Source organism: Myxine glutinosa, chromosome 10, assembly GCF_964187855.1.
Source record: "Myxine glutinosa chromosome 10, kmMyxGlut1.1, whole genome shotgun sequence".
Classification (NCBI taxonomy): Eukaryota; Metazoa; Chordata; class Myxini; order Myxiniformes; family Myxinidae; genus Myxine; species Myxine glutinosa.
Genome location: NC_136270.1, coordinates 28,121,239 through 28,148,907, shown reverse-complemented (window position 1 = coordinate 28,148,907; position 27,669 = coordinate 28,121,239). Strand labels below are relative to the sequence as shown.

At 42.2% G+C, this 27,669-nt stretch overlaps 1 protein-coding gene across 1 annotated transcript in view; it reads right to left on the bottom strand.

Annotated features, from left to right (window-relative positions):
• The window catches only part of LOC137434320 (histone deacetylase 5), a 280,361-nt gene that overhangs the window by 87,913 nt on the left and 164,779 nt on the right, over positions 1-27,669 (bottom strand). Inside the window, exons 8-10 of the mRNA XM_078785493.1 lie at positions 20,718-20,825; positions 17,018-17,219; positions 8,211-8,392 (exon numbers count right to left, since the gene is read on the bottom strand). Of these exons, the coding sequence (XP_078641619.1) occupies positions 8,211-8,392; positions 17,018-17,219; positions 20,718-20,825 (492 nt within the window). The remainder of the gene's footprint in view (positions 1-8,210; positions 8,393-17,017; positions 17,220-20,717; positions 20,826-27,669) is intronic.

Below are 27,669 nucleotides of genomic sequence, written 5' to 3'. Positions count from 1 at the left end.
CTTCAAATCCATGCTCGAGTCTATTGGAAAACAGGTGAGAATTGAGGTAAAACAAACTTGAAGCAATCTTGTGCCGAGTGTAAAGCAAACTTTGCTCACAGCGTTGTGTGGAGACCAGTGAGAATGGAACAGCAACCATTCTGAAATTTTAAAAGTGTCTGTTTGTCTGACCTGCATGCACTCCTGAACCAATGAGCAGAATAAATTGAAAAGTAATGGTTATAAACGGGGTTTTTTTTGGTGGTTTAAAAAATAAAAAATCATAGTCCTAGGGGTTTAGGCCCAGGCTGGGAGGAGGACCCCCAATTATCTCTGCATAACTACGAGTGGAGCATGCCTTGCAGATTGTACACAAATAAACGGGTGCACCCAACGTGCAAACATTATGAAAATAAGCTTCATAGATTTGATGATGTGGATTGTAAGAGCGCTTCATACATTTTATGTGGATTGTGCTTGAATTCTGCAAACAGCTATACAACTCGATGAAATCAAGAATTAGTGATTAGAATGAGCTTTATTAAAAAGTTTACAAATATCTAGTAATTTTTAAATGTAAATAGAGGAACATGTTATAAAATAAGAGGTGGAAGATGCATGTGTTAGCATTGCCTAGCAAACATTTCAAGTGCAAATTACATTGGCTTGGGCCATGTGACCACCGTGAGCAGAGCAAGGCTGCACCGACCGACTTTTATTCTCAAATATTTTCGTTTATGGACAATTCCTGCTATTTTGTGATTTTTCTTGGAATATTGGCTTGGGTTGCAGCAGTATGCAAAATTTCAGCTTTTTAGCCCACACAGAAGGTACTACACATTTATATCAGTGAGTGTACGAGCCCATGAGTGAGTGAGATTGGGAGGAGAGGGGAGGTGGAGGGAGGAGGGAGGGATCACACCCCCACGTGAGGCCACGGCCACATGGCCTATGTTGAATTTGTACCCCGAGTTTGGAGGAACTTAAAAGATGTGGCCATGCATGGGGAAAAAGGAAAAAAAAGTTTGGTGGGAAAACAGAGTAGAGGGAGGGAGGGGTGTAAAGGAAGAGGCAATAGAGCATCCAAGGAAGAGGGGTGGTGGAAAATATTCTGCCCATTTTTTGACAAGCAAATCAGTTGCACAACTTCAAGCTCAAACAACATTTTTCTGATAGCCATCTGCCTTACATTTCCTCAAACAAGTCAAAAATTAATTGGAGCAATATTCACCAACCTGAAACCAACCTATTATGTTTAAGTGCCCAAAATGACCGTCAAACGACTGAGGTCCAAATTGTTTCAAATTACCAAACGGCAACAATCAGGATGAGCGGGTCACTTGGTCGCTCTTGAGCTGTTGATCTTCAGCCATTTGAAAGCAGTTAAGGTGGACCAAAATAGCTGTCAGTAGCATTCCAGCTTTGGTAATCTCCAATTTTATCCCCAGAGAGGTCAAATTTAACAAACATATTCTCATGCAGTGCAGAAAAATATCACATCAAGCAGCAGGCTGTTGATTAAAGTGAAAATTGAAGCATGCCTGCATAAGACTCGATTAAATGATCAAATAACGTCGAGTTGAATCAAAATCCACAAGGAAAATGTTGCGAGGGGAATTCTAAATAAAAAAGATTCACGAGAAGACTGACCAAACCAGAATGAAAATTTGGGCAAGTATGAAGAAAGGCCAAAAGCCTTATTATATACAAAGTTGGGGCTTTTGGAGGAGCTAGAAGATAGATAGGATTGGGACACAACTGAAGAAAAGGAACAGCAGAAAGAAGGAGGAAACAATGACAGCAAGGTTGGAGAACAAAAGAGAGAGACTTGGACAACTAAGGGATATGGGGAAGAATGAGGGGTAGGGGCGGACAATAAGTATACAGAAGCAAACTCTCGGGAAAGAAAAACTGTTAATTTGGAAAGAGCTGGGCTTGGGGGGAGTTAATGGGGCATAGAAAATATCATGGGTTTTGGATGTGAGATGAGATGGTGATGAACAGCTGTCTCAAAAACATAGAAGGAAGAATGGAATTGAAGAGAATGTGGAAGTTGGTTCTATAGGAGGCAAAAAGAGGAACAAATGAGTGGAGGTGAGCAGTGATTCTGGATTTTGGGAGTTTCACCAGAAGGGGGTTGATGGAGAATCACGTGCGCCCTGCAGATACCTGGGGGACAAAACACCGAGAGGGCAGATGATGCAAGACGAGAAAGGAGGCGATAGTAGACAGAGAGAAGACCAACCTGTCTGCAGTGTGAAACTGATAGGCACAAAGACTCACCTTCATCATGGGAGATTCCAATGATCTTTAAGGCTTTTGATTCCACGGCGTCATGCTGAGCAAAAGGTGTGAGGCAGGCTCGCCAGCCCAGAGGGGTGAGTTGGACTCCATCAATCTGTGGATGAAAGCCTTGCAGGTGGATAAGAGTTCAGGTATGCCTTTGCACGACATAGGATGCCAAGTGGCTGGCTTTGGAGGGCAACTTAGCAATGTGGTTTGCCCAAGAAAGATCACAGCTGATATTGAGGCTCAAAAGTTTGAGTAACTGAATTTCTTAAAGAGGATTGTCAAGAACGTATATGGGAGGGTTTGCAAGACAGTCTATTCAGAGAGAGAGGGAGAGAGATATTTGTCAGGATTGAAAGGTGTATTTTCATAGTTTGACCAGCTTGTGATTCTGTTGAGGTCTGAAGAGAGGGGGGAGGCTGCTGCCTGCCTATGTTAAGGATGAGAGATGTCACAGCAGTGAGGTCCTCAGATCCAAAAGTCATCAGCAAATTGGTAGAGGATTTTCCAGTCAGAAAGATTGTTGATGAAGATTGGGAATAGGACAGGGCCCCGAACACCAGAATACTGCCTTAGGGCACCACTCCAGCCTTTACAAGGAGAAAGGATTCTGTCACAAAAGTAGAGGAAGTCAGTAAGCCACGTGTGCAGTTGGCCTTGGATGTCAAAAAAAAGTATGGAGGGAAAGGCAGGTTGTTAGTCTGGCATTGAGGGCCTCCATCCATTGTTTAGAGAGCAGAGGCAGGATGGCCAAGGTAGAGTGACTTGGTTTGAATCCGAATGGATCATCTGAGATGAAACCATTTGAGAAAATGAAGGATTTAATATCAACTGCATTGATGGATTCCATGACTTTGCTGATGTCTGAAAGTAAGGTGATAGGTATTGTCCTGTCGGTGCCGATAAAGACCGGTTTCGGGCGGATTGACAATCGAGCTTAACACTCCGAGGCGTTCAGTCAAAATATAGCAGAGTTAATACGCGCGTGGGTGAGGGCGAAGCTCTTACCTTCACGGGTCCCACCAGACGTCTTCGAACCTGTGATAATTAAAGCCAACCGACACGGATTTAAAACGTACAAAAATATGGGCTTTATTGAAGAAATACCGGCAAACAAGGAATGTACGATAAAATAAGATTCCTAAATGGAGCGCTCCCACACGGACCCGTATACACACAAAGGGAAAATAAAGGTGAAAATAAAGCGTTTGTTTTTAGGTACTTAGCTCTGAGCGTCTCCCGAACCCCCTCAGGAATCGACAAACCCCCGCGTTCTTGGCGGGAACAGCACAGGCCTCCGTGCACAGTTCGCTCGCGGGAAACACAGGCCTGCAGCCTGTGCGTGGGAAACCGCAAGCCTTGGTCCGCAGTTCGCTCCTCCTCACGATCATCGAAACCTCCAACGTCCCTAGCGCAAGAGCGCTATGAACTGTGACTGTTCGGCACCAATGTTCCAACGCAAGAGGGTGTCCCAATGCAAGAGCTAATCCCAACGCAAGAGGAGGGAAAATGTTGGAACACGACCGTTCGCCACAAAACCCCACAGCCATGAGCTCGTAAACTTCGACCGTTCGTTGCCTGTCCCACCGCAAGAGCTTATCGGTGCCCGTTCACTTTCAGATCCAGAAGACGAGGGAGAAAATGTCGGCCCCTTTGTACTTTGTATCCAACTCCTTTGTACTCGAGGCTCTGACGTCATCCGACGCCGCCCGTGCCTGCTCCAACCAGCGAGTCCCTCTCGTCGTTGCTTGACAATCCTAACCAATCACTGCTCTCCGGGGCGTGGCCTCACAGACCTACCCGCTCTTGTGATCACACGTCGGTGGTATCATCGGTGGTGCTCAAAATACTGTTTCCGGTTAGCTTTTATTTGGTGTCTTTTAATGCGCTATTGCCTGGCTTTGTGTGTGTGCTGCATTGTCATAAAGAACAGAGGGGAACTAACAGAAGCAATTACATACAGGGGATTCATTACCCATAATCCCCAACTAACATAACCCCACCCCTCACATGGGGACACATACACTTACACGACATACGATCTAACGGATCCCTACTTATGTACAGTCACGTGAAAAAGTAAGTACACCCCATGTAAAGTTTTGACTTTTTCAACATATTTCAACATACAGCTATTTGATCTTCATTTCAACAATATTGATAGATAAAGGTGATATAATATTAAAAATATCATGAAATATTTACATTTTGTAGTCCATTGTATAATTTAAATAAACATAAATGCAAATTTCGCATGTGGAAAAAGTAAGTACACCCTTGGCTCTAATCGGTGGTATTGCCCCCTTTGGCAGAAACAACCTCAAGAAGGCGTTTCTTATAACTGTCTACCAGTCTCTGACATTGACTGGGAGAAATTTTTGCCCACTCCTCCATGCAGAATTCTTTCAGCTGTGCGATATTTGAGGGGTTTCTTGCATGCACAGCTCGTTTCAAACCCCCAACAACATCTTGATGGGATTTAGATCTGGGCTTGGACTTGGCCATTCCAGAACCCTCCATTTCTTTCTTTTCAGCCATTCCTTGGTGGATTTACCGATATGTTTAGGGTCATTGTCATGTTGCAAGGTCCACCTTCGGTTGAGCTTCAACTTTCCGACAGATGGCCTCACATTATCCTCAAGCACCCTCTGGTACAATGAAGAATTCATAGTGGATTATATGATGGTGAGCTGCCCAGGCCCTGATGCAGCAAAGCTGCCCCAAACCATAATATTTCCACCACCATGCTTTACAGTTGGTGTCAGGTTCTTGTGGTCAAATGCTGTCTTTGGTTTTCGCCAAACATGTCTTCTGGTACTGTGGCCCAATAGCTCGACCTTTGACTCATCTGTCCAGAGCACATTGTTCCAGAAGTGCTGGTCTTTGCCGAGGTGTTCATTGGCAAACTTTAGTCTTGCCCTGATGTTCTTTCTGGACAGCAAAGGTTTCACCTGGCACACCTCCCATGTAGATCACATTTGTGCAGCCTCTTTCTAATGGTAGACTCGTGCACTTTGACATCTACAGTGGAAAGAGCTACCTGTTGGTCCCGTGATGACATTCTGGGGTTCTTAGAGACTTCTTTCAGCATCTTGCGGTCTGCTCTCGGGCTGAACTTGCTGGGGCGGCCTGGCCTGAACAAGTTGGCAGTTGTTTGGAATCTTCTCCACTTGTAGATGATCTTCCGGACAGTCGAATGATTGATTTCAAATTGTTTGGAGATCTTTTTAAATCCCTTCCCAGACTCGTAGGCATCTATAACCTTCTTTCTGAAGGCCTCAGAGAGCTCTTTTGATCTAGGCATGGTGACGCCGCACACTTCAACAACAAAGCAAACCAAACTAAATGTCTGAGGTTTAAATAGGACAGGTTCCTCCAAGATCCTCTCTGACGATATTCTAATCATTTGCACCTGAGCTGGTGCACCTGATTCTAATTTTAGGTATTTGCAGGAGTGATAAATGTAGGGGTGTACTTACTTTTTCCACAGGCGAAATTTGCATTTATGTTCATTTAAATTACACAATGGACTACAAAATGTAAATGTTTCATGATATTTGTTATATTATATTGTCGGAGTTGCGGATGACGAGAGGACGAGACACTTCTCAGCTGTTGAAAGCTCCTTTATTCCAACAGAACGAAGCCGCGACCGGAACTCAAACATCTTTTATAACGCAAAATCACTTCAGGGGGCGTGGCTCCAACAACCACGCGCACGCCACGCCCACACCATCAAAAGCCCCACTGGTCCCGTGCCTGTGGATTATGTCCCAATGGGGTAACCCCCACAATATCATCTTTGTCTATCAATATTGTTGAAATGAAGATCAAATAGCTGTATGTTGAAATATGTTGAAAAAGTCAAAACTTTACATGGGGTGTACTTACATTTTCACGTGACTGTACATGGGGGTTTCTTCTTCTTCAGCATCGCGACATACGGAGCATGGCAATCTATACACTTCTACCTGGACTAAGGTAATCATTGCCTACCTCCCCACAAACGTAACAGTATGTAGTTAAGGGGATCGGTTTTTGCACCTTGTTATCCTTGCCAGAGGAGAGGGTATTGCATTTGGGTCCGTTTGTTTTTCTGTCCGTAAAGTATGCGAGTGTGTATTAATTACATTAGACCCTATAGAAGCCAAAAATAAAAAATACCGGCTTGGGATCCTAGAATCCTGGGTTCGAATCCCGGTCGATCACTGAATTAACACCAGGGGGGTTGCCTCAGCCTGTCATCCTTGCGAGGTCGGCAAATTGAGTACCAGTTCACTAGTAATTCCCTGTGTGTCGCAAGAGGCGACTGACAGGGTTGGTGGCAGGAAGAGCATCCGGCCATAAAACATTGCTTCAAAAATGGAACCACGGTGCCCGATAAAGGCCAACCCCTGCTCTGTCTCTAAAGGTGGTTCCATAGAAGCCTAAAACCCTTAAAGACCCTTAATACCCTTTTGACCCAGAATACCCTTAAGATTCCAAAGACCCTTAATATTCCAAAGACCCTTAAGATTCCAAAGACCCTGAAGATTCCAAAGACCCTGAAGATTCCAAAGACCCTGAAGATTCCGAAAAGACCCTTATGATTCCAAAGACCCCTAAAATACCCAAACCATTTTAGAACCCCAAGACCGTTTATAACCATCAGACCCTTCAGGACCCCAACACCCTTTGAAACACTTCAGACCACTAATAACCTTTAAGAGCCAGAAAACACTTAAGACCCCAGACACCCCGAATACCCTTCATGACCCCGAAGACACCTAAGACCATTGAGACCATTGAGACCATTTTGACCATGAACGTCCTTGCAAGAGCCCCAAGACAATTTAAGATCCCACAGACCCTTTATGCACTTAAGACAATTTTTACCATTTATACCCATTTATATCTTTAATAACCTTTAGACCATTACACATTCCAACGATACCATTTGGACCTTTCATTTGCAATCAACGACCTTTCATTTAGTACATCCTTCCATTTATTTACCATACACAATACACCACACAAAACAAGTCCTGGTGAGGGTCTGCAATCTCTGATCTTTTTAATTCATGTAATGCAATGATGTTGGCTGGCATCCAAGCAGATGGAAGATGATCTCAAGCAAATGATATGGTGAACAGAACAGAAAGAGGATGTGCAAGAGCAGCAGAGCAGGTTTTCAAGGACACTTGAGCTGACGCCGTCCGGCCCAGTTGTACAATTAGTGTTGAGGGTTGCCAGAAACCTCACCTTCTCAGGTGCAAAAGACCGAGTCCAGCAACAGTTGGGCACGACTGGGTATGGTGAGTATGGAGAGCGAGGTGTTGCGGACATAAGATTTGGAAGCAAACATAATTAAGGCATTCGGCATTCTCACAAGTGGAGTCGGCTGTGGAGGCAATTTGAAGTGAGGGAAGGGATGGATGGGGAGCATACAGATGCACCAGAGACCAAGTTGAAGGTGCTACCAGGTTTGAGGAAGGAAAAGTTTGAAAGTTCAATCTTGAGGTTGGACAGATGTCGTGTTCTGGATTTCTTGAGAGTAGACACACTTGTTGCGGGCTTTGTGAATAGATCTGAGATTGCGTTTGTTTGGAATTGTCCTCCAGGAAGAGAACGCAAAGTGTTTCAAAGCCTTATTTTCTTGTTTTTAAAATTCTGAACTTACTCAAATTGAATTACAATTCTGCTTTTAAGCACAAATACTTCCAACATTTAAGGTATTAAGGGTTGCAGAGGGAATCGGAGCTACAAAAACCAATTTTTAACCATCGAATGATTATGGATAATAAGCGGTTACAAAATCTCATTTCACTCTTGCATGCCTTGAAAAACTAAACAGTAACAAACACTCAGCACAGATGGATGGTATGTGATTGAAACTGACAGCATTCGAAAAAGCCTCAAAGCCTCTTCAGGGTTATCAACACATGTGACTCAATTTCACTCACTGATGTGTGAGGAAGTGGAGTGCTGTCCCAAAGTTGCAGGCCTCGTGGGGGCAAAGGTAGCGGAGCTGACTGGGCTCGACAGAGAACACGGTGCCGCTCTGATGGGCCCCGCGTTGTTCCACCCACACTCAGTACTGATGAAGAAATGTCTCCCCCAGCAGTGGAAATTGGCACACCAACACCTAGACAATGGCGGGGGTTAAGAGAGTGGGTGGCAACACACAAAGATGATAGCTGAACAATTACACAAAATCGAAAGACTTCTTGTTGTTTCATATGCAGCTTTTGGCTGCTGGTTGCATCATTTCCTGGAAACGCGGCTGTCCCCTGTTAACAGCAAGCTCATTTTGCCGACCTCGGAATGGATGACAGGCTGAGTCAACCCACCCGGTGTTATTTAATCGGCCCGACAAGGGCTCAAACTCGAGACCCTAAAATCTCAAGCCAGCCAGCTTAACCGTTAAACTAACACCAGGCGTTTTGACTTAGGATGAGTGTGGTAAAATATATTGTTGCTCTGATTAGAGTAGATAGGTGTGAAAATTATAAACTCAATGCCCCCACATCCCTCACCGATGAAGGCAGTCGATGGCCCCTCATCTAAAAATTCCAACATTGTTCCTGTATTGTGTAGAAAGCCCATAATGGGAAAATTTAAAATATTTTGTTTTATGAAGAGAGGCAGGGTTTAAGCTGCAGTTTTAATTACATCGAAATGTACATAATGTTTGTTTGAAGTAAGCTTATCAAGTAAAGGTGACACAATCAGCACAAAATAATGAACCATTAAGAGCAATAAATTGATTTGGATGAACACAAGGAATCGGGATGTGGGTTGAGGTTGTGGAGGCATGAGCATGCACCCAAGTCCCAGGGTCAGAATTAACCCTACGTATAGACCACCACTGCCTTGACAAACACGTACTTAATTTCAGCAGCATAGCACACCTTCTGAATGTTTTCTTTTTTTTTAGAAACGAGGTTAAATTTCACATGAAGACAAATAAATTATTACATGCATGTTTTTTGTTTACAGAATCGAGGCTCATGTAAGAGCCAACACATTGAACATGAAAACATGCACAGAGACATAAAACATGCAATGAAGGGAGCGGGAGACAAGAGGAGGACAGAGGGAAGCACACAAGCACAACAACAGAAGAGAACAAGGATGTCGGTAGATCTGTGGTAGGGGGAGGGCTGGGGGAGGGAGGGGTACACGGTATAGAGCAAATGAACACTTCGAGGAATTTCAGGAAAGAAGTTGGGGATTTCAAGAGGCGGATTTGGGGTGAATTAGCGGGGGTAGAAAAGATCAAAGTTTTGGATGGGGGAAGATAAGAGATGGTGGTGAACAGCTGTTTTAAAGACCTGGAGGGAGGAGAGGGAGGAGAGGGATTGAAGAGAGTGTGGGAGTTTGTTTCAGAGGCGGGAGAAAAGAGGAATGAAGGAATGAAGGTGAGCAGAGTCTTGATTTTGGCAGTTTCACCAGAAGAGGGTTGCTGGCACATCTTGTGCATCCTGCAGGAGTATTTGGGGGCCAGAGCACAGACAGAACTGGGGGAGCTAGGTCAGAGAGGAGTCGGGAAAAGACAGAAAGACCACCAACCTGCCTGTGGTGAAAGAGAGAGAGGCCCTCAGAAACAGCTTCATTGCAGGAGATTCCAATGATTCTGAATGCTTTGGTTTCAACCGCGTGAAGCCGAGCTAGGTGTGAGGCAGGAGCACCAGCCCAGAGGGGAGAGCAGTACTCCATTGAGCTGTGGATGAAAGCTTTGTATGTGGTGAGGAGCTCAGAAGTGCCCAGAAAGGACTTCGCACGATGGAGGATGCCCAGTCGGCGACTGGCTTTGGAGGCCAAAATAATAATAATAAACAAAATAACAAAATAATGTTATGGTTTAACAAACAAGTGAATCCTCTTGGATTGCGCTGAGGTTCGGGCATGGAATTTCTAGGAGGAAGTATAATTTGTATGCAATGAAAGTACATGTAATATGGGATCGAGTAAGATCGAGTAAGCTTCACCAGTGCGCGTGCGCGAATTTACGTCACGTCGACAGCGAGAAGGCGTTCCCCAACACGAACCAATCAGGAACTGCCACGTCACACATATGATCTCAGAATTCCTGTGACAGGAATTCGCGTTACACTGGCTGGAAGTCATTCGCTAGAGGCGCTTCCTCAGCGCTAATAATGCTGGCTAATTTCTCAGCAAATGGCAAACAGGTTGTGTGGAATAGAAACTGAAGATGCAAATGTTACATCTTAATCAAGGGGTAAAGGTTGAAATGATCATTCAGATGAAATAAGTCGAGCATATTCGACAAAAGTGAAGACTGTCCAAGGAAAAAAAAATTACACAATGCACCAAGGTAATCCCTGCAGTGTCCTTCAACAACACCAGAAAATAACGAAGAGGTGATGGCAATTCCAGCACGATGTGGTAAAATCGAAAGGAAATCCGTTGCCTTGGAGGTATCAGAGCATTCAGGAAAGCAAACTTAGGCCAAACTCAAACATTATCAAAGATGAGGAGGAAAATAGATTTTCGCAGACAAGATTTGTGCACGTCAGGCTTTCATGCAGCTGGGAAAGAATAAGAAGAAAGTAAAACTATCTTCACAAAAAAACTACAAAACCTCCCAGAGCATCTTTTTCCTGCCAAAAGCCTGACAAGGATGACGATGCACAGACAACATTCAAACCAGCTGGGAATTCAAATCGAAGCATAACGATCTGGTAAATACAAGGAAAAGCCTGCTTGGAAACCATACGAGCCTTCAAAAATATGGCGATATCACTGCTCGGTGAAATAAGAGATTTACTTTTGAGGAATTTCTTTTCAACAATAAAATATTTCCACTCAGGGTCAGGGAGAAGTTCTTATTTCCAAATAAAAAGAGCTCGGAAGAGGAGCAGATGTATCACTGTTGAAGCCTTCGTCTTCCATATTAACACTCGAGATATTTTACATTGTTGCATTGTAAATACCAAAATCTAATCGGCTTGCATTTGTCACATAACCAACTCATTCCCCTAGTTTAGTCATAACTCGCCCATAACCTTTTAAAATATCATGTTATATATCGCTTTTTGCCCACACATGATGAATTGCGAAAGATGATGGGTTGTTGTTGTTGTTGTTGTTGTTGTTGTATATCGCTTTTTGCCCGATCCCTCAATGGAGAAGAATGACTTTAAAATTAAATAACTCTCGTATGCAAATCTATACTCAGATCTTCACCGAAACCAAATCGATTAGTCCTCATCACACACCCAACCGTTCCACCAAGTTTCGTCCAAATCCGTCGATAACCTTTTGAGATATCATGCTATGTATCAGATTTAGCCCGATCACTCAATGGTGAAGAATCACATAAATATTAAATAAATGTTGTCTTCGAATTCATATTCAGATCTTCACAAAAATTGAATCAATTCTTCCTCGTCAATACACAACCTCTCCACCAAATTTCGTCCAAATCTGTAAACAACTTTTTGAGATGTATTGCTATATATAGTTTTCGGCCCTATCTCCCAATGGCGTCAGGAAGGGCATCCGGCCATAAAAACATTGCCTCAAACAGGGAACCATGATTGTCATGGGGCCCGCAAGGCTAACCCCCGCTCTAGCGGGGAAAAATGGCCTTAAAACGATCATTCATTCATTCATTCATTCATTCATATTCCCAATGATGAAGAAACGTAAAAAATTATACTAGCCAGATCCGAATCCAGATCTTCACCAAAATCTAATACTTTTGTCCTCGTCAAATACTCTACCACTCTGCCAAAATACGTCCAAATCCGTCCACGACGTTGAGATATCTTGTTCACAGACAGACAAACAAACAAACAGACAAGGGGTGAAAACATAACCTCCAACCACCTTTGGTGGCAGAAGTAATAATCAATCAATCAATCAATCAATGAGGCCAACCTAAACTTCGAGCCACCCTATACATGAAAAGCATTTCGTGAGCTAGTCAGACCAGCTCCCTCCGTGAGCGAAATATGGTGTTGAAGGAACTGCGCTCCAACGCGAGTCGAAAGAAGTGACGCGACCAAAGACGGAATTCGTCCGAGTTGCTTTAATGAAACAAAACAGCTCAGGTATTCTGACACCAGCCCGTTTATCGGGCAGCAATATATATACACATTTATGTCGGGAAGTTTGCCCGGCAAAAGCTATACCGGGCATGCCCGGGTGTCAAGGGCGAGCCTTGGAAAGGCGAGTCTGGACCTGCCCGGGCGTGTTTGGCTGCGGCCTGGCAAGTCGAGGCTGGGCGTGCCCGGGCGCTCTGGACGAGCACTGGAAAGGCGAGAGCGGGCATGCCCGGACGCTCTGGGCGAGCCCTGGAAAGGCGAGAGCGGGCATGCCCGGACGCTCTGGGCGAGCCCTGGAAAGGCGATAGCGGGCATGCCCGGGAAAGACGAGACCGGGCGTGCCCGGGAAAGACGAGACCGGGCGTGCCCGGGAACAGTGAGTCCGGGCATGCCCGGGAGAGGCGCGTCTGGCCGTGTTCTGGCCGGTGCAAGGCGATTGTGTGCATCCAGCGGTAACCGCTACAGTGTCATTACGCCCTCCCTCGGGCAGGGATCAGTGGTTAAACAACTTGTACAATTACACATATACAGTCACAGGAGGGGTTGGGGGAGGCAGGAAGGGGGGGAGAGGGGTGAGGGTGGTATTTTGTGTTCATGACCTGACCCATGATACCCCAAGCACTCAAGCAAAATTTGATGGAGATCAACCAAGCAGTTTTCTATTCTACAAGGTTCAGACATACATACATACATACATACATACATACATACATACACACACACACACAGGTAGTCGACAAAAAATGGAAACACCAACGTAAAGTCACTTAATAGGGTGTTGGGCCACCCCGTGCGGCCAGTACGGCCTGTATGAGCTGTGGCATATAGTCCACCAGTCTGAAATTCTGCAGGAGGGAGTAGTCAGGTTCACTATGTTAACAAATATAATTTTGTTCAAAATTTTGGGAGATTAGCAAACCTGTACATTTTTGGAATCATCAGAGCATGGAGAATCCGAAAATCAATGTTGGCATTTGCACAGACACCTGCATGGCCGCCATTTTGGATTTTGAAAATGGCCACCATAAAATACATATTTTGCGCTATCTCGGCTTCTGGTCAACCTAGAAACTTAATTAAATATGCTAATCCTATGTTTTCTGGGTTAAGGAATCCAATAAAGGCCTCAAAATAGTGCTCAGGATTATAGAAAAGCAACAAAGGTAATTGAAAACCATTGTCTTTATATTTGTGATATAACTGTATTACATAATACATGATATTGCAAGTCCTTTGAAGTTATAGGTATGGGTTTATAAAGCAAGAAAGCAGCCTTGTTAGTATCAGATTGAACTATAAGTCCTATACACAGGATCTACTAGGTCTACACCGTTCAGGAATATGCTTTTACAGATCTTCATCACTGTCCTGAGTGTCATTTTCGCAAAGGTGTCTATGCAAATGCAAACATTAATTTTTGGATTCCTCATGCTCTGAGTATTCCAGAAATGTATAGTTTTGCTAATCTCCAAAATTTTGAACGAAAAAACATAGTGAACCTGACTAGAGGTGGCACCATTCTTCCATGAGAATACCAAATCACACCTGTTTGATGGAAGTGGAAAACGCTGTCTCAGGTGTTGTTTCAAAAGATCCCATAAATGCTAGATTGCATTCAGATCTGGTGACTAAGAAGGCCATGACATGTGGATAACAGTGTCACGTTCATCAAATCATTGGGCGACCACACGTGCTCTGTGGATGAGGGCATCAAGGGGTCTCCTCTTGCAGCCATGCTCGCCACAATTATAGGCATCCAGGCCTGTGCAGCATTTTTATACATGACCCAAAGCATGCTGGGATGTTATTTGCTGAATTAACACATCGGCTACACCACCTGTGTGGAAGCCGTTGCTTGGTGTCCCTCATTTACGCAGGTGTTTCCATTTCTTTGTGCACTACCTGTACATACATACACCTATTTGCATAAAGTGAAACATGAAAAAAACGATCATTTATAACACGTAATTAATGTTGGTGCAGCTGCCGTCGTGGCTGTTTGTGTGGTCCTTCCGTGTCCGAAAATCAACAGGGTTCCTTCTGTCATCAAACAATAAATGTTACAGTTCGAACATTAAGCTCCTATTCCCGCTTCTTCAATCCTGGAAAGACGGGCTTTTAAAACAGGAATCTTTATATTTAAAAATCTTTTTATACTCGCATATAAATAATCTTTATATTTATTTTTAATTATTAGCTATCCAACCAAGCAAATAAATTCCCTCTCCAACAGCACAATTTTTATTATTTTACGACAGCAGGAAATGCTACATTAAAGCTCGAGGTCAAGCTTCTTCTTCGCCTGAGGAATGGATGGATGGAGGTCTCCTTTTACATCTGGGGAGGGGGGTGTGTGGGGGGCTCCCAATCAGCACACCCTCCGGCAGGGGCCACTATTCTCCATGTTCAAGCAATAACATTCTGCACCAACACATTACATTCTGCACCAACACATTTGAAACAAATTGCCCCGAATCTTTGGGAATAAAGTTCGTAAATTTGGAAATCTCAATTAAATTTAAAAGCCTCATATCTGAAGCACCAAGTTTCATTTTTCAAAGGGCATCGACCAGATTTATGAATGGTCTTAATGATGTTCACAAGCTGCTTTGTTATTTCTATGGCATTGCTCTTATCCGGCCTCTTGTCAAGTGTATGATTAACCGTCGGTGCATGTTCAGTCAAGTCGGCATGTAACAATGTTTTATTTTAAAATCCAATATTGCTCCCGGTTTGCTCTTCCGTCTGTGGAATCACTACTCGGTTAAGTCCAAGTTACATATTAAGACTGTAAAGAAAATAAAGAAATGACCTCTTTCACTCATCTCACACGACACGTCAATCGTTATACATTTGTTAGTCTGTCATTCAGCTCTTCGATGGGACTCGATATCTTGACAGCTGAGCAATGATACGATGATCAAGATGTCAATTTTTTTTTCCCTTACAAAATCGAGATAGTGAGGCAACAGTTGGACATAATAACAACACATGGAAAGGGATTAATTGCTTGATTAACTGGAGTGGAACTTGGTAGAGAACATACCTCTACCAGGCTGATTAGTTTACATTTTGTATCCCACTGGGTGCCGGATCTGGATTCGGACCTGAACCAAAATCGAATCGGCTTGTACTTGTCACCTAACCAATGCATCCACTTAGTTTTGTCATAAGTCGTCCACAACTTTTTGAGATATCATGCCACATATTAGTTTTACTCTATCACTCAATGGTGAAGAATCACTTAAAAAATTATCGGATTCGGATCCGGATCTTCACCAAAATCCAATCATTTCGTCCTTGGCACACATTCAACCTCCACCAAATTTCGTCGAAAAATGTCCACAACTTTTTGAGATATCCTGTTCACAGTCAAACTGACAGAGACAGACAAGAGTGAAAACAACCTCCATTCACCTTCGGCATGATATTTCAAAAAGTTGTGGACGGACTATGACAAAAATAGGTGGATGAGTTGGTTTGGCGATAAGAACAAGCGATGAGATTTTTTTTGTTCAAGTCCAGATCCAGATCCAAACTATCGGTGGCATATAAAACAAACTGTTCAGCCTAGAGGGGGTATGTTGCTTATTCACTGCCTGGGTTTTCCCCGAGAGTGATCGAGTAATGTTTTGTGATCCTCATGCAGGAAATATTTAAATATATATTTCATTGAATTTCTCCAGGCAACGCCGGGTGCTTAAGCTAGTTACAAATATTTATAATGCAAAAAGACGATATACATTGAGTAACAAATCAAATATGTAAGAACCCAACACCTCCCTCTTCACGATGCATTGACAATTGCCATTAAAGAGTGAAAAAGTGGTTGAATGTCATTGTATTTACAAAGTACAGTCAGTCCCTCAAATCCACAAACCCTTAACTGCCTCACTCAAATCAATGGACATCTCGAAAAACTTTCATGGAGAAAATGAAACTGAAATTCAGCTTTCAATATAAATCTGGAATATCAAATGATTAGTCATGTGATGAAAGCCTGGTGTTGGCTTAGCGGTCAGGGTGCCGGCTTGGGATCCTAGGATCCTGGGTTCGAATCCCGGTCGATCGCTGAATTAACGCCAGGGGGGTTGACTCAGCCTGTCATCCTTCCGAGGTCGGCAAATTGAGTACCAGCTTGCTGGGATGAATGATCCCGGTGTGTACCCCAGTTTAGAATAGGTACACCGTATCCCTGCGCATCGTAAGAGCGTAACCAAGGGTTGGCGTCAGGAAGGGCATCCGGCCATAAAAACATTGCCTCAAACAGGGAACCATGATTGTCATGGGGCCCGCAAGGCTAACCCCTGCTCTAGCGGGGAAAATGGCCTTAAAACGATCATTCATTTTCATTCATTCAGTCATGTGATGAAACAAATTTTAAAAAAACATTTTGAATCTACTTGTACACAAAGAAAAATATAAAATTGAAGAACCCATAAAGACCTCAAGCCACAATGACCCGTCCTGATCTCAATTTGTTGGGAACTCGTTCAAGTAAAAAGTTCTGCAGATCCTTTACCAGAGGAAATAGAAATGGTCATGCTGGAATGACCAAGTAAAGAAAGCTTTAAAGTTCATCCACATATAAATCTTAATTCAATCTTTTAATGTTCACTTCATATGCACGTGCACTCAAGCACCAAGATCTACTGGAAATATTTTGAAGGTGAAGCCTAGAGGAACTGAAGTCTCACCGGAGAGGGCTTGACGGTGCTGTTCCAGAATGAGGTGCTGATGCAGCAAAGTAGCTTGGCTTGGGGTGCAAACTCCATCACAGTCAGAGGTTGGTGGGAATGTACATTGCAGAGCAAAACCAAGATTTCCTGGATTGCTCATGTTCTCAAGTTTGTCATGACCTGCAGCCAGCAGCAGTGGCTCCGTTTCACCAGTAGAACCCTGAAAGCAATTAAATCACAAGATAAATATAAAGATGGAGTTTGCAAAGGCCATCACAAGGAGCAAATAAGTAAATAAGCTGAGAATAGAGAGAAAATCCTTGGTAAAAATAGCATGTATTCCACTACATTTAATGTACACATTAAACACTGCACAATACCAACAATCAACAGTACAGGATCATTTTAAGGTTCAACACTTCAATTAACATTTGTTTTTGGTATACCAAGTCGAGGCTCGCATAAGCATTTGTGATTCAAATAGCGTATGTGAAAAGTCCTTTTGGTTCTTCACGCAGTTTAACCATTTCGCAAACTGCATGCAGCAAAACAAGAATAACTCAAATCGCAAGAATGAAGAACTATCAGCCTCCCAAGTCTCGAGTCGAGCCATTTGTCTCAAAGAAACATCAACTTTTGAGTACTTGAAGCCTGGCATTTATTTAAATAAATAAAAAACCTGTGCAAGAAAAAAACCAAAAATAAAAACAGCAGAACGCAGATGCCCAAATCCATCAAAACCGTTTGGCAACAGCTAAACAAAACACAGGAGGATGCATTCCTGTACTCCATGTACCAAGGACATGAATAAGCAGATTATCTCCCATCTGCTCAAATTGACAGAGCAAAATTTTATTTTAACAGGGTCAAAGGCTCATGGAGCTGCGACAAATCATGCGTGAGGGTGGCATTAAAATAGGGGTAAAATTTCAAACATGAAAATGATGGTCTTACCATTCAAAGTGGTTCCATTTATTGTAGAAATCACACACGTAACATTTTATGCAAATCGTATAATATTTAGGGGTTGCTCACCGCAACATGGCTTGTTGTGGTGAGCATACAATACAAAATTGTATAATTACATACAATTATATAATAATATTATAATTACATTATTATGTCCATACATATTACATAACAAACTGCAACATAGACAAAAATAATCTGAACATTAATAATTCATAAACTTCTAAAATATGAACATAATTCACTGGCAACTATTATTGCCAGTGGGCTTTAATGGGTGAAGATGAAAAAGAAAAAAAGAAAAACGTACCCTATTACTATTACTGTTATTATTATTATAATAATTATTATTATTATAATAATAAGTATTATTATTATTAGGGAGCGCGGAGTGAGTTAGACCGCGGTGTTGAGTTGACCACGCCAGTAGAGAAACTTTAGAGGCCATGAGCAACCTCTAAATATGATTTGATCACTGAAAATTTACCAAGAGTGTTTTCTCATGGGATCAAACAAAACCAGACCATAAGACCTAAAATTATGAAACATTCGGTTTTTAGTGCCACCCAAATGCACACTCATGTGGACAATACACGAGAACACTGGACTTGACTTTGGACAAACAGCCAATGACCTTGGGGGAAGTGGCGCAACTTCCCAGGGCACGCTGGGTACCAGAAATACCTCTTTACTCTCTGCAATCAGCAGGGCAATTAAATAAGAAATTTCCTCCTCCCCATGGCAGCCAAAAATGGTTTGTCCTCACTATATTGTCAAAATACTGAGTGTCAAGAAAGAAAGTAACATCATTTTTTGTGTCTTTGGTATAACTCGGCCAAGATCGAATAGAACCAGTGGTCAACCTAATGCACCTTTACTGCCAGAATAAATGAGGACTACAAATGACACACCTGCGACATAGCTATCCCTGTAATAATGCCAACTATACAGGGCATGTATGATCCAATCTTCTCGCTGGATATACAATTCTCCATTTATTGTGTAGACTACAACAGTTTCTCAATTTTCCACATTTCAAAACAGGAGGACGAAGAATCTCACGAGAGCACATCACCTTGCTCTGCACGAATTATTGGAAGATTCCGAACTTGGTGCAGAAAGTCGTCTCTTCCTTGCCCCAATGGCACTTGCTGCGCTAGTATGATGGATCACTCTTTTATGACTTTGATGTTCGTTGCAATGAAATAGGAATTGGTCACTAGAATGTGACTAGTCACGATTTGCTATGGGCTGCAGCAACCTTTTGTGTTGTTGCTGTATTGCAGTGCTATATCCACATACCAAATAAAAATGGCTAAAGTTAACAAAGTACCCTCCCCCCCACCTTTTCTTCCACAAAGATTTCTCCCAATCATCTACCAAAACCCATTTTCACCCCATTCCCTGAAAAGGGGACCGTCATGCCCTGTTCTGTCTTCCTCTGTGTAAACCAACTGACTGCATTGCAAGGAATAGAAAAAATAATATCTTTAATGTTTGGAACGTTTCTCAGCCTTTAAAATAACCTTTAAGTCCATCATATTTGATTTTAAATGGAATAAACACCAACGTTGCCATGACAGGTTGGCCTCAGAGTACATCTTGGGAAAATTCAGGAGATATGCAAAAAAGAAAATGTGCAAAAATGGCGATCGGCCTCCTCGAGTGAACATGTGTAAGCTGCTTGGGTGAAACCAATATAGTTATGGCAAAACGCCTTCTTGGGGGGAAAAACCCCCTCAGAAATTTGAGGTGCATATGTATCAGCAGCACATTGCTATTTTATAAGCATTACCATAGACACACAACAGCCAGTAAAGTAAAGGCTTTCACAATGTCAGGAGACGAAACCATTTTGGCACAGATCCGTTGGAAGCAAGACTAAGTGTCGTGGAAATGATCCTGTCCTGCAACAAGTGGTGACACCATCTCAGAACAAATACTGTCTGGTGCATTCCAATAAGGGGCTTTGCTCATGACTCATTGTTCAAACTAACTGGTGATGGCTGTTGCTGTGCGTGGTTGGCACAACCCAACATTCATGGATGTTTATCAATGTCAGCATTCAACAATTTTTTTTTTAACTTGCGGATTTTTTTTTCTTTCTAATACTTCCTTTTAAACACAGATATTGTTTTGTAGGAAGAAGTAGTTTGCCAAGTAAATACAAGGAACTCTGTCACTTGGAGGCCATTTGGCCCTTTATGCCTGTGCTTCATCCACATCCAATCAATTGCAACGATCAGTCTATGATGTTAACCCAATTTCTGAGTGGGAGGGGGAGGGTTGAATAAAGAGTGGGAAAAAGTACACTGGAGCAGACACATTTGGACATCACCAAAGTGTTCCATTTTATTGATTGCTGGGAAAGATATTATGGCGAGGAATGAAATACCAGCAGCTCATTCCCCTTTTGACAAGACTCTCTGACAGACATCACTATCACAACACACGCATACAATTACCCATCCATACATAAGCTACGTACCATTCCTGCCAATGTCAATGCACTCCTGTATCCTCAATATCAAAAATATTAATTAATTTATATGATCATGTATTAACTGGTGAAAGTAACATGCAGTGCACATTTGATATTTCAGCTGTGAAGGAAAATGACTGAGAAGTCAAAAGTACAAGTGACAAAACAAGTTTATTTTTCATGATAATCACTTGGATTTAGGTACATCCTTCCAGAAAAGAAAACATAGCGAAAGGTTTTCTGGACAGAGTATGTGGTAAAACTCACATTGGCTGGACGCCCCAGGGAGATGTTCGGCATGGAAGGTGAGACGAGGAGACTTAGTGGGTCTATCATCCTTTCAATGGGAACTGCTGGTTGTGGTGATGTGCCACTCTGAAGGAAAGGTGAAGGGAGTGGGAGTGGGGTGTGATGGGGACAGAAAAATACAACGCTTGAAAAAAACAATTGCAATGTTTTAACGAGTGTGAACACATTTATGCCTCGCCAACAGGATCCAACTCCATTTCAAAGTACCGATCACACGACAGCGTACAACTGTAGCCTAATGAAGACGAGACAATGAAAGTTTGCACATTCAAAATCCAGGTGAAACCAGCAGTGTTAAGTTTTTCGATTTATGCTTCTGTAAACTGAGCTACTCCAAGGAGAATTCTGGTGCCTTCAGTGAGTTTTTGGGAAAACCCAAGTGGGCTAATTAATGGCAAATCGTGCACCCTTATGTTTTTAGAGATGATACGAGGCATTCTGAACAAATTTCAAACAGTACTTCTGAGACACCAGTGTGTGGATCATACAAAAAAAAACTGCTGACATTCTATAACTAGAGAGATCATGGAACACTTTACCACACACAATGTTGAAAAATATACAGTTTCCATTTTAATAAAATAATGATTTTAAAGGGCACTTGGAAAAACAAAATTCCTGAAGTTTAGCACGATTAAAGCAGTCTTGTGATGGCATTCCTTTTTGCACCAAACGATACATAGGGCCGCAGAAGCGGTTTCCTTGGCTATTGGGCACAATCCTGGACGGGTCGCCACTCCAACACAGGATACCCGAATGGCTCATCCCACCAAGCTGGTACTCAATTTGCCGAACTCAGAAGGATGACAGGCTGAGTCAACCCCCCTGGCGTTAATGCAACGATTGACCGGGATTCAAACTCAGGATCCTAGCATCCCAAGCCTGCACCCGAACTGCAAAGCCAACACTAGGCTTTAATTGAACACCACCTTAATTATCATGGCCAATTACTGCAAAACTAGAGGTTCTTGTAAGTGACAAGAAGGTGATTTGTGTTCTACAATGTTCAAGCAAATAATTAAATTCAAATTAAATAACGATTGTAAAGATCGTATAAAAAAAAAAATCCGGAAGTTTACCACCATTAACGGAGTGGCTATCACACCACTTTATTTAACACATCACATTAGTGCTTCATGCCTGTTGTATGTGTCCTTTATGATGTCCTTAAAGACAGTAAGTTTCCTGTTTGGAATAGTTTTCAATTTTGCTTGACTGCCAGTTAGGCAAACAAAGTAAAAAAAAAAAATTCTCACCTGATCTGTGCATGTGCGATTGGGACAAATTCAGAGCCAAAGTACTGCCAAACTACAGGTACGTTTTCTGATTAATGGTCAAAATACAGTGTGTTGAGGAAGGATGAAAGTGACTGGTTGAGAAGAGTGATGGAAATGAATGTAGAAGGAAGTAGAAGACGGGGAAGACCGAGAAAGACTTGGCTAAAGATGGTGGAAGAAGAAATGCGGGCAAGGGGGTTAACAAGGAGAGATGCAGAAAATAGGGCAAGATGGAGAAGATTGTCATGGGGACCGCAAGGCTAACCCCCGCTCTAGCAGGGAAAATGGCCTTAAAATGCATGTTGTTGTTGTTGTTGGTCAAAATACAACATTCAAATGAAATCAAGTTTTTCCAACATCATAAACTGACGTTTGTGGAAAAACGGATGGAGACATGGACATACATGAACCAATTGTTTAACCCCACTTTACGCTTTGCGTGCATGGTGTAATAATTCATTACAATGCCACATGCCAGAAAATGAGAAGAATCAAATCATTGGACACCTTCAAACATGGTATTCCCATAATTCATGTTGCAATAGTCTTTAATGTGAAGAGTAACTATTTATGACCTCAAAAGACGTTATCAAGCCACTGGATCAACAAGAGATATGCTAAGAAGTGGACGTCTCAGAATAACTACTCCCGCTCAGGACGGACACATTCGTACAACCCATCTACACAATCGGTTTCAAACTGCCCAGCGCACTACAAACACTCCATGGACCTTGCAGGATAAGTGTCAAAATCGTATTGAGGCATCTCCATGAAGCAGGGATCTATGCCCATCATCCTGTGTCAGCATACAAGATTTGCACGTACAAGCACGCTTGCAGTGGTCAAATCAGCATCCCATGGACACGGCAAGTGTTCTGTTCCGTGATCAATCCAGGTTTTTCCTTGAAAGTCATGACGTCCATGCATGGGTCGACAGAAGATGCAGTGAGCAATATACCCCAGTCTATCAAGGAATCCGCAAATTTTGGACGTGGAAGTGTCATGATGTGGGATGGTATTGCTGAAACCTTTGGCACGAAGTTGATCCATATCCATCGCAATCTGAAGGCAAATCAAGACACGAAAGAGATCTTCTCACAACATGTATTGTTCCAGGAATCATTTTGATGCATGACAATGCTCTGACGAACAGGGCCATTCGAACAAGGAACGTTATTGTCCATGCCAACGTTAATGTCAAGACACCCTGACCTGACCTCTCACCACATTTAAATCAAATTGAACATCTTCAGGATATCAATGATCAACGATCGTCGTATTTGAACCTTGCCAAGACAGCAACAGACCCTCGACAAGTTAGGAGACGACGATGGTTCACGAGCGAGCGGTATTCAATGACAATGCTCAATGAGCAATGTTATGAGGTTAGTTAGCTACAGAATACTGAAAATTCGGTTCGATTCCGACAACTTTGAAAATTTGACCTTTGTGATCTTCAAAGGTCAAAGGTCGAATATTCTGAAATTTGTTGGAAAACTTGTATTTCATGATGTATGTGATAATATAAGATCATGTACGACATTTCACCCAATCAGGAAGCGAACAATGTAATAAAACCATCAAAAATCGACTTTTCTAAATTTTGTGACCTTGTGACCTTGACCTTGGGGCAAAAATGAAAAATCGAGCTCTGTGGGGCTAGACGCATGACATTGGCCTAACCAAATAATGAAACCCCTGTCAGATTCCACCAGCTCCCTCAGAGAAGATGTAGCTTGAACTCGATTACCCCCGAAAAATACATCTGTTTCGGGTGTGGCTCCGCCCACAATAGACGCAATACTCCCACTCTAGGCAGGACACAACTAGATCATGATATCAACCTCCCACCCAAGTTTCATCAAGATCAGATGATATCATTGGGTAGTTATGCTGTGGACAGACAGACAGACAGACGCACACCCATGACGAATATAGTGGTCACTTGATAACTCGTGAACCAATGAGTTGGAACAGGAGCTGATTTGAGCATGGAATGCCATTCCCCAGGCTCAGATTTGTGTGCCGATATGGTCAATGCATCGATTGCTGCTGGAGGTGGGCATACCTGGTATTGAGATTGTTACTTCCCCATTGGTTCCCAATGTGAAAACCTTCACAATACAATGGACTTGTAATCATTTGGCATTTTTCTTTGACAGAGGTTTGCACCTCATTTGTGTCCCATGATGTCACAAATAAATCACAACAACAATCACGTGTTTGGTTTTCAACAATCACGTGCCCCCACTCCACCCAAAATCTAAAGAGTAGAAATAAAATGGATTGGATTACATGCTGGCACATCCAACTTTGCAAAATGTCATGCAGTCTATAATACAAATTCTGCACCGGCTGTGGGATTTGTTTGCAACTACTGTATTCAACATTCACGAGGAAGCAAAAGGATCTCATTGACTTTGCATGAAGGAAAATGGTACATGTACAACCAGCCAGCTCTCACTCGAAGCAAACCAGTTTCTACATCAACAAATCTCAAATCAGTCTGAATGTCCCTTTTGAATGGTAAATATTGGTCAATATCACAAAATAAGAAACTTGTATCAGAGCCAGAAGCATGAACAACGGAATGTGCCATCTCACAGCCATGCTTCAGTGATCCTTATCAAATAACAAAGGCAACTTGTTACCTCTGCCACTGACGATGGACAGAGGTTATATTTTCACCAGTCTGTCTGCTCATTTGTTTGTCTGTGTGAACAGGATATCTCAAAAAGTTATGGACGGATTTGGGTGAAATTTGGTTGAGAGGTTGGGTATGTGACAAGGACGAAATGATTAGATTTTCGTGAAGATTTGGATCCAGACACCAAAAATTTTAAAGTAATTCTTTACCATTGAGAGATCGGGTGAAAAGGAATATATAACATATTTTTTAAAGCTGTGGACGAGTTATGAAAAAAAATGGTGGATGAATCAATTTTGTGACAAGAACAAGCCGATTAGATGTTGGTTCATGTCCGGATCCAGATCCGGCCTATCAGTGGGATACAAAACTAGAGGTTCCAGGGAACCTGAACTCAACTGGTCTATATCAATATGGTTAGAATATGCATAATAGAACCACAAACTATATAGTTTTATGTGCGAAAGAGATACAGTAACGTTGAAGGTATCTCATGTTTAAACAGGAAACGAGAAAAAATTGAGTTTTAAGTGAGGCATGAAAAGTAAAACTACAATTACTTTTCTCAGATTTCAGATTTGAATTTATTGTGTTGAGGTTTGTTACATACTGTCTACAAACCAAGTTTCAGCCTTCTAGCTACATTAGAAAGTACCAGATTGACAAAAATTAATTTTTCAATGTGGCCGCCCTGCCGCGACCATTTTTGGGCTTGCAACGCCCAAATGCAATCCCAAACTAGTTTATGTGTTAAAGATGCTGCCTAACAAATTTCATCAAACTTCATCAATATTTGTGACTTTTATAGCGTAGACATCGAATTGTTTACTGACGACAGAGACAGACAGACAGACAGACGACGGACACTGGGTGTCGACAAAAACTCAGCTGGACATAGTCCAGTTGAGTTAACAAACTGTTAGGCCTGGCGGAGGTATACGCTCCACCGAGTGCCGTTCTTATTCCCTTTGTGGAGCTACGCATTATGAGCTTATGGGTAGTACGTCAACTGTATGCAAATCCCTCATCAATATGACTTAAGATCACAATTCCTTGCTCTCAGCGATTGCCGATGAGAAAATTTGAACGAATCATAAGGGGATCAAATTAAAGTGTGGAATGCATTCCACAATATGTTGAAACCATCATTAAAACAACAGGTGAATCGCTCTTCAAGGCGTCGCCTTTTTTGGTCAGGCAGTAGGTATAAATTTCATTTTTTACAGTACTTTCTGAAAGTATTCATAGAAAAAGTCAAAGGGTGTGAATACTTTCTGAAGGCACTAATTTTCCATTTGACTACGTAATTTAAATCTCGCTCTAACAAAAGCAAATTAGATGCATTATTCTGAATCAATTTTTAATTACATTGCGATTTATATTCGCTGAACATCAAGCAGGCTACAGACATCATGCAAACAAATCAACAGATATTTGATGGAGATGAAAACAACTTTTCCAGAAGTATAAAAACAAACTCGACACCAGCAGCAGTTACAAAGAAAACAGCACCAGCGACACATTGCATGCAACGAACATGGAAGACCATGCATCTACCCAGCCTGTCATTAGGAAAACAACACTTAATGCACATATAAAAGAGCACAGTGGAAAATCAGCAAATAATTCAAATAATTTACACAAAACTCGTCATTGCAAACAGTGAGCAAAGCAAGAAAAAGTTAAATTGGTTTCGGGAAACTGCTGCTGTTTCACGACTTTCTCATCAGCAAAAAGTGAAGCAGCACCCATTGTCAACGCATGAGAAAACAAGCTGCCAATTCGCACAAACGTCTCAAACTGCTGGCAATCCAATGTGTACTAAAGAATAGATTGGCATATCGTTTACCTTCCCATGTTATTTTAAAAGCACCGAGACAGAACGCTTCATTTGGTGAAGTGCAACAATGGCTTGGAGTCAAACGAGGAAGCGTCAATGATACAATGGCAACAAGAAAGAGCCATCAGAGATTGCAAACCCTCACCAGGATGTATTTTCAGTGGTTCTCAAGGCTTTTGTGTTAAAACCAATATGGCGGCCGAACCACGTGACCGATGACATCATTATTTTTTTTTCTCCACCAATTTATCCCGAGATTATGCTCAATAAATTTTATCTTGATCAGATGAAGTTTTGCACTTGTCAAATGACGTCATAATAGAGGCACCTATGACATCATCATTAACAGATGTTATTCCACGTGGAGAGTTCTTCACAATGAGCCATGTCTCAATTTTTTCTATTCAGCACTTTCGGAGATATGGAGGTGCAAAGTTTTTCGGTTTTTCCAAGATGGCGGCCGAACCACGTGACTGATGACATCATCAACATATTTTATTCCCCATGGAGAGTTCTTTACAATGAGCCATGTCTCAATTTTTTCTGTTCAGCACTTTCGGAGATATAGAGGTGCAAAGTTTTTCGGTTTTTCCAAGATGGCGGCCGGACCACGTGACCGATGACGTCATTATTATTATTTTTTTCTCCTCCAGTTTATGCCCTCATGTCACTCAAGAAATTGCATCTTGATTGGATGAAGTTTTGTACTTGTCGAAAGTTAAAAATTGGGCACAGTCTCTTCCAGGGCAAGACAAATACGTGTGCAATGGTGTAGACGTAGTGCTGCAAACAGACAGACAAACAGACAGACAGACAGATGAAAAATCGGTCAGAGACCGAGGACTTGCCGGAATGTACTTTTTTATCGGCCATTTAGAACAAATATGGCGGCCGAACCACTTGACCAATGACGTCATCATTAACATCTTTTATTCCCCATGTAGAGTTCTTTACAATGAGCCATGTCTCAATTTTTTCTGTTCAGCACTTTTGGAGATATAGTGGTGCAAAGTTTTGCCGTTTTTCCAAGATGGCGGGCGAACCACGTGACCGATGACATCATCATTAACATATTTTATTCCCCATGGAGAGTTCTTTACAATGAGCCATGTCTCAATTTTTTATGTTCAGAACTTTCGGAGATAT